Here is a 14,971-nt window from a genome sequence, read left to right on the forward strand (position 1 = left end):
TGGAGAAAGTAGACAGTGATTAGCAGGTTAACAAATGGTCACTTTATTCTTCCTTACATATACATACAAGCTGGCAATAATGCTCAGTGGTAGAGTACTGGCCTAGTATTCGTGAGTTAAGTAAGGACTTCAATTCCCAGCACCACCATTCTTCACACAAAGCCAACACCAACATAAAACAAAAACATACACATAAAAGCCTTAGCATAACACAGCTCAGAGACAGAGCCCTTCCAGCATATGTGATGCCCTAAATAAGATGCCCAGCAAAACACACTAATACAAATACATACACAGAATCAAGAGCAAACGTGAGTGTGTGTGCAGGTACAAACACATCCACATGGGCACTACACACAAATGTATAGCACATTTTTCATAATATGTTTGCAGATGAACTGAAACAATAATTCATTTTGTTAAGTGTTAAACAAAACAAAAATGATGGGTAAGCTAAATAACATATCTACAAAAGAAAATTTAAGACCCTCTCATGATAAGTCCAAGTTTGATTTCCTAAAACTCACATTTCTACAGTTAACATGGGCAACATTTGGGGAATAAATCTAAATGCAATAATTGCTCATGTTAGCACAACTTGGAGATGAAAAACTGTATTTTAGCTCATTCAATGTCCTAAAAAAATCTACTGCAATTAAAATTTCAGCACTGAATGGTCTCCTTTGAAATCTTTAGGTTGTTTTTTTAGAGGTGCTTCATTTTTTTTAATCCATTATTTAATAGGCAACGGAGGCACAGTCTTTGTCAGATTGACTTACATTGACCGCAGAGATTCTCCCTCTGTTCTACACATTAAATTCTGCCAAAAAAAAAAAAAAAAAAAAAAAAACAAAAAACAAAAAACAAAAAACAAAAAAAACAACTAAGTTTTCCCACTGCCGTGCTGGTGTGCTGTGCTGATGTGCTGTGTACAGATGGAGCATTCATGTGGTTTCAGATTTTCAATTTGGTTTGTTCAGATGTAGGTGCTCTGGTTGGCCCTGGGATTGTGGTAGGGCATCAAAGGCTAATGAGGGGGATTCTAGCGAGGATTAACAAGAACTCTCTAAGTATGAAAGGGAAAAGAAAAGCCTGACATTGTTCGGAAAGAGTGCTTTTTGGTGGTTTCATCTAAAGAATTGTCTGCCCAGGCTCACAAAGAGATCAAATACGAACTAGATAATATTCAGGAACTACTTTGCAGGTAGAAAAGGGAGATGGAATTAATGTTTCCTTTGAGTGGCATCCAGAGAAGAAAGTGGGAACTCATTCTTTTTCTTTTGTTTAAGGAAATTAAACTGAAATAAGTAGATAAATGCCAGTAGCTAACTCAGATGATCAGTGTTTCATTTTGAACATGTGAAGCAAGTATCGTTTTTTTTATGATCCTATTTTTATTATTACCATATGCTGACAATTTTTTTTATTTTACAATACAATTTAGTTCTACATATCAGCCATGGATTCCCTTGTTCTCCCCCTTCCCGCCCCGCTCCCCTTCCCCTCAGCCCACCCCCCATTCCCACCTCCTCCAGGGCAAAGCCTCCCCTGAGGACTGAGATCAAGGTAGACTCAGTCCAGGCAGTTTTGGCCTGCGACTAGGACCTATGGTGTTTTAATTTGAAAGTTTCAAATTTTTCTTAAGAAATGGAATTTCTCTCTGTTTTCTAACACTGTCAAGGTTACTGCCGAGATCCAAACATAGTACCCAGCTTATGGCCACCTAGACTAAATGGCTGATTAGAGCATTGTAGTTCTAAAATCATTAACTCGGTTTTTCAGTGACTTGCTGAAATGTAATGAAGGAGGTTTTACCAATGATAGAAAGTCACAACAGCTTATTCAAAGTTCTAATAAATCATAGAAACTGGTTACTCTGAATTTTAACACCAAAGAAAGAAACTAAAAGAATATCCAAGAGGAGTAGACATTTATTGCAGGCTTCCTCTAGTACTGCACATAATCTGATTAATTCTTTCTTCTTTTTTCTCAGCTTGCACATGTTATTCTGCACTCTCAGTCCTCCCAAATATTACCTGGAGAATAACTTTAATTAGAAAGTGTGTTGGGAGAGAACCTTGTAAAAGGCAAAGGCCTAAAACACAGGAGATGGCGGGGCTGGAGCTCCCTCTAGAGACCGTCCTGGGGTCAGTAGAGGGGTCCTCAGTCCTGTGAACTAGGGCTGGGCGGATGCTGGTCCATCTCCTGGTTTAAGCTCCTCTCTTTGAAAAGCCCTTAGGAACATGGAAGTTAGAAAGAACAGGGGTTTCACTATAATCTTACAAGACACTCCAGTCGCGCTGGCTGCCATCCCCAGATCTGAGGGAGCATGCCTATTTGGTCAACTCTCCTGTCAAGAGCAACACTAGACAGTCACCACACAAGGGATCTTGATATTTTGTGGAGCACAGAATGTTCACTTGTCCATTGTTCAACCCTCCTTTGGATCACAACCACATATGTAGTCATAGCAAACTTACATTCTCACTTCACAATAACCTGATGGTCCAAACTAAAATAAAATAAAAATAGCTTACTTTTTAAAAGCAAAGTAAACATAAAGGTTTAACATGTTTATAAATAAATGGATCTTTATTTTGCCATATTTTCTTCTTTGCTTAGAAAAATAAGACACAATAATGAGGACCCCAATTTTCCATGTATCATAACTATATTGAAAATAGCACAGAAAAAAAAACAAATATTTTACTTCTAAAATACTTTCATTAAATGATGTCATTAGAGATTCAAGTATTTGATTTTGGTTTTGATAACAGTGGAAAGTATTTACCAGTTGGAAGATCTTCATATGAGAACCTTAGTGCTTTATTCTTGAACAGTTAAAAAAAAATGCTCCACAAAAGTTTTAAACATGGCTTCCTTTTCCAAGTTTCTGCAGTTGAAGTTACAAAATAGTTCACAATTATCTCCAAAATACACTGCTCCCCCTTTGAGTTGAGATAAATAAAAGGTTAATGGCTAGACCTATTAACACAAAGTTAAACTCTTAACTGAATATGCTTTGTTAGTAATGTGTGCAACTCAGTTACAGGAATCACAATGAGTTTTGTATAATGCTCTACAATGTATTCACCGTTTCCTCTCTTAATCCTCAGAACAGGATAGATCAATCACATATGTGACATAATTGTCACCTGCTAGGTGGCACACCGTGGCTGCAATTGTTTCTGCATACTAAATTCTGTGACTACCAACAACTCCTCCAGTTCTGAGCTCTGAGCACACAGCTCCGAACCGTAATGTACATTTCCACTTTCTGTCCTGTGCCAATGTATTTTTAAGTCATTGATGATACCAAACTTAACGAGCCTCTGATGTGCTTAAATCCCAGAGGCCCTTCTGTCTTGAGCCTCACCATCTCTTTTTAATGATGGTTCACTTATTTTTCGTATCCTTCTTCTATGTCTCTGTCAGTCACCACAGCTTGACCAATTTTCCTGTTTGTTGAATACTGGACCTCTTGTCAATGTTACACACATTTCCCATCTCAGTTTTTCAGTATCCCATCTTGATTTTCTTTGAAATCAACTAAGAACCGTGGAGAACATTGTTCCCACACCCAGACTATTTACAAAATGTCTTTAAGTCCTATGGCATATTTTGTAGTTTAGATAAAGCTCAGGACTTTTTCAATTACTCACAGGTATTGTTTTCTAATAGGGCAAATAATGCAAAGAATATTCTTGATTAGTTAAGTTCTGCATGCCCACTTCTAAGTTAAGGGCACTTTTCAAGTCTACAACTATTTACTGCTAATTTCTATTACCCTTCCTTACTCCTCCACTAGTCCTTTCATTGATAAATCATAATCTCAAAATTATATATAGTTGTGAAACTAACTTCACTCAGACTAGTCTTCAGTATCTTTCTGCCTTTTGTACATATATGTAGGAAGCCCCTTTGCTGTTACAGATCTTGATTTCATTAGGCTAAGAAAGATGCCAGAATTAAGCAAGGCCAACTCCATACCAGCAAATCTACTTCAGAAAAGTGTGCCTTCTGATGCCAGAGATATGGCTCAGTGGTTAAGAACACTTGCTGCTCTTCCAGAGGACCAATGTTCAGCTTACCACCACCTATAACTCTAGCTCCAGGGGATCTGATACCCTCTCCAGTCTCCATAAGCTCAATCATGCACATGAGCACATACACACAATGGGAGGGGGGATACACATAAACAAAAATAAGTGTTAAAAAAGAAATGTCTTCCTTCTCTAATCTTCTAGATAGAGCTCAGAGTTTGTGTCTCTGTTGGGGAAAAAAGCCCTTCCTCTTGCAAGCCACTCATTTTTCTATTTTATCTTAGCAGGAAAGATGAGAAAGATGATTGAGATGACATCTAGCGTGATCAAAATTTTGAATGGTCAGAATGCTGGACCATTGTCACATCACAAAACAGAACCACAGTCACAATTTCAAATTGTCCTTAACTGTGATGTTACTTATGTGAACATCTAGGATGTTTTCGGGTTGTTCTTATTTAGCTTCTAAATGCTCCAGTGACTTTCATAACTGCACTGCCTTTAAGTCATTAAATCGCTTATCTACTATTTGTATCTGAAGCAGACTCTCTGTCAGCATTAATATCTTGCCTGTTATTATTAAGACTAAAGGTCAGCCTTTCTGTCTTTCCCCATATTAAATAAAAATTCTAGTTGACTCATTATGATAAGGAAAACTCACATTAATTAAAGATGGTACTGACCTCCAAAGTTCAACTATGTTATGGAAATTATACTTTAAAAGCTCTCTAGTTATCATGCCATTAATCCCTTAAATTAGAATTCTCCTGGAGTGTTCTTTGCTTCATGTCAATGTGTTCCAAAGTTCTCTCTATACACACTTACATCTTCATACACACTCAGAAGTGGTCTGAGTCACATACCACAATACTAGCCATAGGCTCTGTGCTTTTTTTTTTTTTTCATTTAAAATGTGGTTTACCTTGAAAGATTTCTGAGGTGTGTACAGTATAGCATGCTGACCTGCCTATCTGGACTCTTTCCTGGGTCATAGCATCATTCCAAAGCAGCAACTGCTGGGTAAGTATTTTCACACTAAGTTTCTGTTATTCCACACTCTAGTTAGGCTTTCATTATATTTATTAATTACTTATGAATAAATAAACAGATTGTTGACATTTTTACTATAGAAAAGCTAATATTCAGTTTTGTGTCAAGAACTGTGAAACTTGTAACAGAATGTCTGTCATATGGTTTATGTGGAACCTGTTATGTTTCTCAGATCTTCACTTCAAATCCTACTGTTATAAAAATTGTTTGTTTTGACATTTGCATTAATATATTTTACAACATCACTTCAATTGTCACTTTCCTTTTCATACTACATATAAGAAAAAGAAACAATTTCTAAAATTATTTCAAATAATTTCCTTGCCTGTTTGGAGTGATGAATAGAAAGTTCTTTTGTCACTGGATGTAGGATGGATTGGCTTCCCCTTGAAGGTACTTCCTGACACTGCATGTAGGATGGATTGGCTTCTCCTTGAGGCAAGAGCTTTCTCCCTAAAGATGCTTAGCACTAGCCGAAAGCAAGGCTTTTGATCGTCCTGAGCACTGAGCTTGCATTTGAGTAAATGTCAAGCTCGTCCCCTCTTGGGAGCTGCCCCTTCTAAGCCCTGCACATACCACATCTGAGCAGGTACTACAAGCTTTCTGGGAGCCCAGTGAGAACAAATCTGCACCAACACCCAGGATGAAGAAACCTAAAATTCTGGAAAACACTCTCTGCTCTGGTCCTGATTGCTCTTGGTGTTCATAAGAAAACAACCTGGAATAGGCCTGGATCTTCAAAGACAGCCAAATCTCGTGATTCTCACATAAAAGCATGATTCTGAATAGTGTTATTTGTTGCTGTTGTTTTTCTTTATGAGAGACTAAATGGTAGTAGGAAAGAAATCTGTTGAAAACCAAGATATGATTGATTGATTGTTTCCTTGTGTTCTAATAAAAATCATTACCTGAACATCAGAGAATCCTCTATTTTGAATAATCTCATCACAAAACAGGCCACCAAGTCACAACCATAGCCATCAAAGGACAGAAAAGTGTTCCTTTAGTGAAGTTGCTGCTGAGCCACAGAGGAAGATGAGTACTGTGACTCTCACGGCCATTTCCTTAAGACTGCAGAACAAGAGAAATTTAATACTCCCTCCTTCTTCAATACGATAATCATTTTCCTCTTCATTAATTAACTCAACAAAAAATTATTGAATATATAGAGTATTACCATTTATATAATACTATTATGCACCTTGATAAGATGACAGCAACCACACCTAACAGTTACATAGCGTTGTTTTGATTTTGTTTTACCATGAGCCAGATACTGATATATACATTAGTTCATTTTATTGCACCAATCTCCCAAAGTAATTATAACTATTGGCTAGTGAGCAACTTAGGCATAGAAAGAAGTTTCCGGGCTCACAAAATAAGTGCCAGAACAGGGCTTACTTACCCCATTCATCTTTTACCCTCAACATGCATGCATCTTTGACCTCTCTATTATATAAAGAAAAAAGTGAGGTCTGACTTTCAATGTTCTGGGGAAGAGAGACATTGAATAAACATATGAGCAATCTGTAATTTCAAATGCTGACTACAGCTACAGAAAAGGAACAGGGTATCATGAGACAGTGAAATACAACACTGCAAAGACTCTGTGCATAGACTTAGAGCAATAGCAATGACCTTTGGTGACTCTTCTCACACCTAAAAAAATGAAGAAAGTATGCTGACGAAAAGTACTTTTGAGGAAACTAAGGCTGAGAAGGTGGGAGGCACTGAAGCAGCAAGCCAGCACTTACTTAACCCTCACTAGACAGCCTTGCCAGCATGTGCTGCTTCCTCCTCACACATTCCAGAGCCAGGATGGGCTGGGGGGAGGTGAAACCCACTTCTGTTCTATTACCTCCTGAATAAGAAAACCCCACCTGGGTAAGATCCCCCTACCTCACAGATAAAAGTGAATACTTCCTTTTCAGCTGTTTTCTACTAAGAAGTCTATAGCAGAGACAAAGCCTTAAATTCTACCATATCTTAATTGATGAAAAAGAAAATATCCCCATGGCCACATAAGCTTCTAGAAACAAGATAAGATCTACAATCAGTGAAACAAGCAAACAAAACATCTCTGTAAAATGGACCTGGAAACAGATGGGAGCATTGCTTTAGAGAGACAGAGATAGAGAATGAAGTTTCTGAGGAGCAAAGTTTCCTTCTGAGGTAATTTAAGGAAGAAACGGAACTTCATTATCTCACTTGACAATTACAGATGCATTTCCCCCCTTCGTTGTTACAGAAATCACAAAAGAAAAAAAAAACTTTATCTTTTCCTTTCAAAGAATTTTCTGTCTGAAGATATGGGAAAGGTTTAAACCTCTGGTTTGCATTATTATTTATCCCATGCATTATTTTATGTCCTCAGTCTCTATACTAGGCATAGTGTGTGTGTGTGTGTGTGTGTGTGTGTGTGTGTGTGTGTGTGTGTGATTACTCCCAAAGGCAGAGTGACATATTAGTTTCTAACTCTGTGTTTCCTATCTCTGAATTCTGATTGGCAATGATCTAGAGGGGTGTGGAAAGTACAAGGTTTTCATGTTGTTGATAAGTACATCACATAAATAGACAGGTGAAAATACAATTTCCAGGTCCAATAAATTAAATATTTTTCTAATTCCTTGTTCAGAATTATTAAAAAGTTGTTGTTGCCATCCTCCTCCTCCTCCTCCTTCCTCCTTTTTCCTCCTCCTCCTTCTCCTCCTCTTCCTCCTCCTCCTCTTCCTCCTCCTCCTCTTCCTCCTCCTCTTCTTCCTCCTTCTCTTCCTCCTTCCCCCTCCTCCTTCTCTTCTTTCTCCTCCTCCTCTTCCTCCTTCTCTTCCTCTTCCTCTTCCTCCTTCTCTTCCTCCTCCTTTTCCTTTTGTTTTGTTTTGAGATTTTTGGGTTTGTTTGTTGTGTTTTGTTTTGTTTGGGGACAGGGTCTTTCTTCAGAGATCTGGCTGTCCCGGAACTCACTATGTAGTCCAGGCTGGCCTCATACTTACAGAAATCCACTTGCCTCTGATTCCTGAGTGCTGGGATTAAAGGCATACACCACTGTGCCAAGCTCCTTAAAAATTCTGGATATCATATTGCTATAAAACAGTCCACATTCGTTATCTTAATGTATCACTTCATTTAAGACTTGATACTTTACCTGACTTATGATGCTACCGTGTTAAAATGATTAGATAACCACACATACAAGTTAGTTATTTAGCTTCAAATAAAGGTTAAAGAGTATCCAATAGTAAAATATTACATTAAATCTCACTTTTCATATTTAGAAAATGCCCCTTAAGATTATTCTGGGATGGGAAAAGATCTTCACCAACCCCACATCTGACAGAGGGCTGATCTCCAAAATATATCAAGAACTCAAAAAGCTAGACATCAAAATACTGAACAATCCAATTAAAAAATGGGCTACAGAGCTTAACAGAGAATTCTCAACAGAAGAATCTCAAATGGCTGAAAGGCATTTAAGGAATTGCTCAACATCCTTAGTCATCAGGGAAATGCAAATCAAAACAACTCTGAGATACCATCTTACACCTGTCACAATGGCTAAGATTAAAAACACTGAAGACAGCTTATGTTGGAGAGGATGTGGAGCAAGGGGAACTCTCCTCCACTGTTGGTGGGAATGCAAACTTGTACAACTACTCTGGAAATCAGTATGGTGGTTTCTCAGAAAATTGGGAATAAGTCTTCCTCAAGACCCAGTTATATCACTCTTGGGCATATATCCAAGGAATGCTCAATCTTACCACAAGGACACATGCTCAACTATGTTCATAGCAGCATTATTTGTAATAGCAAGAACCTGGAAACAACCTAGATGCCCCTCAATTGAAGAATGGATAAAGAAAATATGGCACATATACACAATGGAGTACTACTCAGAGGTGAAAAAAAAATGATATCATGAAATTTGCAGGCAAATGGATGGAACTAGAAAATATCATCTTGAGTGAGGTAACCCAGACTCAGAAGGACAAACATAGTATGTACTCACTCATAAGTGGATACTAGATGTTAGGGAAAGGATGGCCAGACTGCAACCCACAACTCCGGAGAGGCTAGCTAACAGGGAAAGACCCTAGAAGGGACACAAGGAGAAGTGGATGAGATCTACATGAGTGGACTGGGTGTGGGGGGGGTGGCAGAGGGTGGGGTGCCCATAAACTGTGGGGGATGAGAACATAGGGAAATGGGAGGGTCAAGCTGGAACAGGGACAGAGTGGGAGGGCAGGGAGGAAGATACCATGATAAATGAGGACATCATGGGAATAGGAAGAGGCAGGGTGCTGAGGAGGCTCTCAGGAATCCACAAGGTTGACCCCACCTTGGTCTGCTGGCAGGGGTCCAGAGGGTTCCTGGACCAGTCTACTCTGGTGACCAGCCTAGCAAATGACCTAGCTGCCATCATAGAGCCTTTGTCCAGTGACTCATGGAGGCAGATACAGAGATCCATGGCCAGGCACCAGGCTGAGTTCCGGGAATCCAACTGATGAGAGAGAGGAGAGATACTGCAGGCGAGGGACAACGAGATCATGATGGGAGGACGTGCAGAGATGACCGGCCACACTAGTGGAAGCCCATGAACTGTGGACTGGTGGCTGTGGAGCCCCCGTGGGACTAGACTAGGCCCTCTGGATATGGAAGATGGTTGTTTGGCTCAAACTGTTTGGGGGCACCCAGGCAGGGGGATCGGGATCTGTCCCTGGTCTATGGGCAGGCTTCTGGAACCCGGTGCCTGTGGTGTGACACCTTGCACAGCCTTGGTGAAGTGGGAAGGGGCTTGGACCTGCCTAGACTCAGTGTGCCGGGCTCTGCTGACTCCCCATGGGAGACCTCGATTTGGGGGATGTGGGGATGCAAGGTGGCTTGGGAAAGAGGGCTGGGGGATCGAAGGAGGGAGTGGGGTGTCTGTGGATAGTATGTGGAGTGAGTAGAAAATTTCTTAATATAGAAAATAAAAGATTATTCTGGGTAGTTAAACTATAAACATGAAAAGTTTATGAACATTAAAGAGCACTAAAAAAGAAGACATTTAAAGTTCAGCACTTTCAGAGAGTGTTTATACATTACATGTCTAAATATGTCACAGTTCTTGCATCCCGAAATTAAGGAAAACTAACACCCTTGTTAAATATAGCATTCTTCACAAATATCTTCTAGATCTCATTTCTTTAAAATTTGTAGATATAACTGACTTAATTCTTAATTGAGCTCTTGTCATAATCCATTATTTTAGTAACATAGATATTAACAAACAAAACTGGAAATAAAATAACAAACTTCAAAGGGTTTTTAAAACATAGCCTATGGGGATCTTAAATTCTCCTGATGAAGAAAATGCCCTCATATGTACTGCAGTACAAACACTATCATCACATTTTAATGGAATGGAAGTCAAAATAGTACATTTATGTCCTGTCTGCATACACAGCATCATGTTTCACTACTCCAGTGTTTATTGTGGTCTGTGATCTATTTCAGGAAAAGGGAAAAGGCTACACTAAAGTTTATGCTGACTTCAAAAGTGATCATTTCTCCCAAAAGATCATTTTCTTTATTTATTTTTATCTAAAAATACAGTTTTAGAATATAAAGTCTCATCAAAATAAAATATTAAGCTTTGTGATTTTGGAGAATTACCACAAACTACTCTTAGTCCTTTGAAAAATAATCTAATTTGAATCACTAGTCTAAATAGGTCATTTAACTTAGAAGAATTAAAATTAGCAGTGCAGGGTCAAGTCTTTTCCTAAAACATGTGCATCTGTTTGTCCTGTTCTCTGCAAAGTCAAAGCAGAGGAAAGTATCATGAACAGGCAGAATATATGAGTCTACTGTGAATCTCAGTTAGTCTGCTCCTGAAACACCCATAAAATTAACAAAGTAACAAGAAACAGACAGAGCAAGGAATTTATTCGAGTTGGGGAGGATAGAGTGGCAGAAGGTAAATTGGCTCATTTACGTGCAGGAGGATGATTGCATGCTCATTTCTTGTTTTTCACACACATATTTTCACAATAAACACAAATCAAAATCAGCAAGACAAACCTAAAACTAACACTCCAACACACCTTAGGCTCGCATAAGCTTCGCTTCTTCTTCTATGAAACTAACAAGATCGTGAACCTTTCCAGATTACAGATACAGTGCCTGTGACCCCAGCACTAAGAAGACTGGGGCAAGAGTACAGGAGTTTGAGGCCAGCCTCTGCTACACAGAGGGTCCCAGACTCACAAGACAACAGGAACCTTAGCATGGCCCAGCACTTTTAAGCACTGACTTATCTTACACTTTCTGATAAACTCAAATCCCTCCTATCCTGGAAGACTTCAAAAATAGAATAAACAGTACCTTAAAACTCAGTTACTTAAATAATCATAATAATGAAACATAAATGAAGACGTTTAACTGCCGGAGATGTTCAAGATCCCTCCAATCCAAAGGATTTCAACATTGTGTCAATAGCTCAGGAACTCCTGACTTCAGAAGAGAAGGCCGGCAAGGAAGGCGTCAGACGTGCAGTAAGAGCCAGTTTTGTTTCAACATTCTTCAAAGCCACCAGAAAATGCACTCATCATTCTTTCTTGATTGAAAGTTACTTTGATGCTGGGGGGGGGGGGGGTCTTTCATATTGCTCAGCTGGCAACAGTCTACTGATAGGAGTGATGAGGATGCCGCTAAAGAACCCGGCTTTCCCTTTACCTACTTCGCTAACATCGCTTCCCCAAAATGAGATCTTGAGAAATCCCGACTCCCTCAAAACCTCCCTATCTGTTTAGAGATAGGGAAGGACCTTGGCTGACAAGGAGACTCTGGAGGTGTGGCTTTGGGAAACTGCTAAGGAACACTCTAAGCTACATTTTTTTTTTCTTTTAAGAAAAACGCAAGGTGGGGGTGCTAAGCAAAATTAAGATTTACTCATCACCAGATGGATGATAAAATATTTATGGTTACCCAAGACAAATTTACACGCCCCCCTCACACACACACCCTGGAGCAAAGACAGAAATAATCCCAGGGAAGGGTTGAACAGGCTGACCTGATCCTTCTACTACAGCCTCTCTAAATCCGCTTTTCACCCGCTTGTATCAGTCTTCCCTAGTCCCTCAGCGCGCGCGCGCACACACACACACACACACACACACACACACACACACGCACACACACGCGCGCGCGCACACACACACCCTGTCTCTAAGCGGCCACTTCTCCGCCCCCCCCTCCCCTCCCCCCCATCTTCAGTTCTGAGAGGACTTTATCCAACAAGGGCTCAGCCTCCAGGGCGTCCCTCTGGGTGGCGTCCCTAGCACTCAGGAGGTTCGAAAAAGCCTGGGCACCTGGCGCCAGAGCCAAGGCTGAGGAACCGGGGTTCCTCCTCCTTCCACTCCCCTCAGTCTGACAGAAGATTAAGTTGTCCGGACAGCAGAGCTCAGGGAGCGGTCCCTCCCACTCCAACCCCTCCCGAGCTCGGACACCCAAGGGTCCCCCGCCTCCACGGAGGTGAGCGCGCACTCACCGGAGGTGAGCTGCATCCAAGCACAGATCTTGTACACGGTGGCTGTGTTGCAGAAGAAGAAGAGGGTAAAGCAAACGATGCAGGCGATGATGAGCATCATGGAGAGGCCGATGAAGAAGGAGGCGGCTTTGAAGGCGCCCGAGGGCAGCGTGGAGAAGTCCGTGAAGCTGCCCCTGCAGGTCAGCTCCCGGGAGAAGCCGTTGCCGATGCAGTAGTGGAAGAGCCCGAAATAGCCGGCTTGCGGGGTGTCCACGCCGTCGCCGATCCAGTAGGGCTGGATGAAGCACACCACGTTGACGATGGCAAAGCAGATGGTGAAGATGGCCCACAGCACGCCGATGGCCCGCGAGTTCCGCACATAGTTGGTGTGGTATAGCTTGGCAGCCTCCTGAGCCGGGAGCATCGCGGCGGCGGCGGTGGCAGCTCCAGGCATTCTCCCCCTCCTCCTCCTCCGCCTCCCGGTCCTCCGCCTCCCCCCGCCTCTCGGCTCGCAGGAGACACACTAGCAGAGCCGCGCGCGTTGCAAATCCCCTGCCTCCGCCTCAGCCCAGCAGCGCCAGTTCTAGAGTCTGCATCCTCGCTCCCGGAAGGAGGGCGGGGGAGCGCAGAGCACCCCTCCGGCTCGCCTGGCACAGCCTCCCCCCTCTCCCCGTTGCCTTCTCTCCCTCCCTCCTGGCCCCGACTCCAGCCCTGCTCAGCACCCTCCACCCCTCTGCCCGCTGCTGCAGCTGCTGCAGCTGAAGCCTACGAGCCCTCACGCCCCCCATTTCCTTTCCCGCCTCTGATCCCTTTTCCTGCCAGTGCTGCTGGTGCCCCAGGGCGCAAAGGACCGTAGCTACCCTGCGATGCTCCTTAAGTGTCAGACAGGAGCCAGAGAAGCGGTTGTGGAGTTGGGGGGATCTAAGAGAGCACCCACAGGAATCCTAGAGGCACTCCCTGGATCCTGGATGGTGTGCTGCCAGCCAGGAGGCTGATCCTGGGAGCTTTTCATCACTGCACAGGAACGTGCTTTGACCTCTGCATCTTTGCAGAGAAGAAAGAAGCAGCATGGCAGGTGCAGGTGAGAAGAGGAAGATGACTAGGACGTGGTGCCCTACCGGGGCTTCCCTGTCAAAACCACAGAATTGCCCCTGGCTAATTCTTCGGGTACATCAAGTCCACAGATGGAGACAGGAGAAGTTGGGTAGAAACCTGTCAGACAATAATGTAGGAGTCAAGCCTGGAGGCTGATCTTCCATTTCTAAGAAGCTTGTTTCTCTTCCCACTTTCCCACTATTCAACCAAATGAACTATGGCCAACTGAAGCCCCATGCTTCACTTTCAGGCAAGCCCTTTCTCTCCCACAGAGCTTGCAATAGATGGGTCCTGCATGCACGGAAGTGATCATCACAGAATTTTAGAGTTTGTTTGAAAACATCCCATAGTTTGGCAGGCGTTCCATTTATTACACAAATATTCATTGGCAGCTAGTGTGTGCTAAAGACGAAGAGGATGGCAATGGATACGTGTCTTAACGGTGGAAGTATTCTCACCTCCCCCACAACCCAAAGCTCCAGTTAACCAGACTATTGTCTTAGGGTAACTTCCCTGAATCATCTGCAAAAATGCCTTGCATAGCTGGTGTGCACCTTTTGCTGTTCTCCTGTGCTGTGGGATGTTCTGTATGGCAAATGTGTTGCTGATTAGTCAATAAATAAAACACTGATTGGCCATTGGCTAGGCAGAAAGTGTAGGCGGGACAAGGAGGAGAATAAAGCTGGGAAGTGGAAGGCTGAGTCAGAGAGACACTGCCAGCCACCACGATGACAAACAGCATGTGAAGATGCCGGTAAGCCACGAGCCATGTGGCAAGGTATAGATTAATGGAAATGGATTAACTTAAGCTGTAAGAACAGTTAGCAAGAAGCCTGCCATGGCCATACAGTTTGTAACCAATGTAAGTCTCTGTGTTTACTTGTTCGGGTCTGAGCAGCTGTGGGACTGGCAGGTGAGAGAGATTTGCCCTGACTGTGGGCCAGGCAGGAAAACTCTAGCTACACTCCTGTTTGATTTATCCAGCATTGTCATTGCTCTTTGTGACAGGCCTATCTACCAAAACAAGTTTCTCTGTTGCCATTGCATTCTATGGTTCCTTCTGTGAACCCAGAATGCTCAATAGCAGGAATATATTTTGGTACAAATCATTTTAAACCCCATGATTGCTGAATTCTTTGAGCAAACAGAAGGCTGAAGTCTGTACTATATACATGAATCTTCTATTAAAACAACCCAAAGTCTAAGTGGTAGAGACTAGTTATGCTCTTCATCTGACACCCTGAAGACCTGCAATTGTGAATTGTGTGGGGGCAGG

General features: G+C 42.1%; 1 protein-coding gene across 1 annotated transcript in view; it reads right to left on the reverse strand.

Annotated features, from left to right (window-relative positions):
* Lhfpl3 (LHFPL tetraspan subfamily member 3) overlaps nucleotides 1–13,054 on the reverse strand; it is a 372,261-nt gene extending 359,207 nt beyond the window's left edge. Inside the window, exon 1 of the mRNA XM_059256444.1 lies at nucleotides 12,622–13,054. Within this exon, the coding sequence (XP_059112427.1) occupies nucleotides 12,622–13,054 (433 nt within the window). The remainder of the gene's footprint in view (nucleotides 1–12,621) is intronic.
* Between the last annotated feature and the right edge of the window lie 1,917 nt (nucleotides 13,055–14,971).

Source organism: Peromyscus eremicus, chromosome 3 (assembly GCF_949786415.1).
Source record: "Peromyscus eremicus chromosome 3, PerEre_H2_v1, whole genome shotgun sequence".
In the NCBI taxonomy this organism is placed as follows: Eukaryota; Metazoa; Chordata; class Mammalia; order Rodentia; family Cricetidae; genus Peromyscus; species Peromyscus eremicus.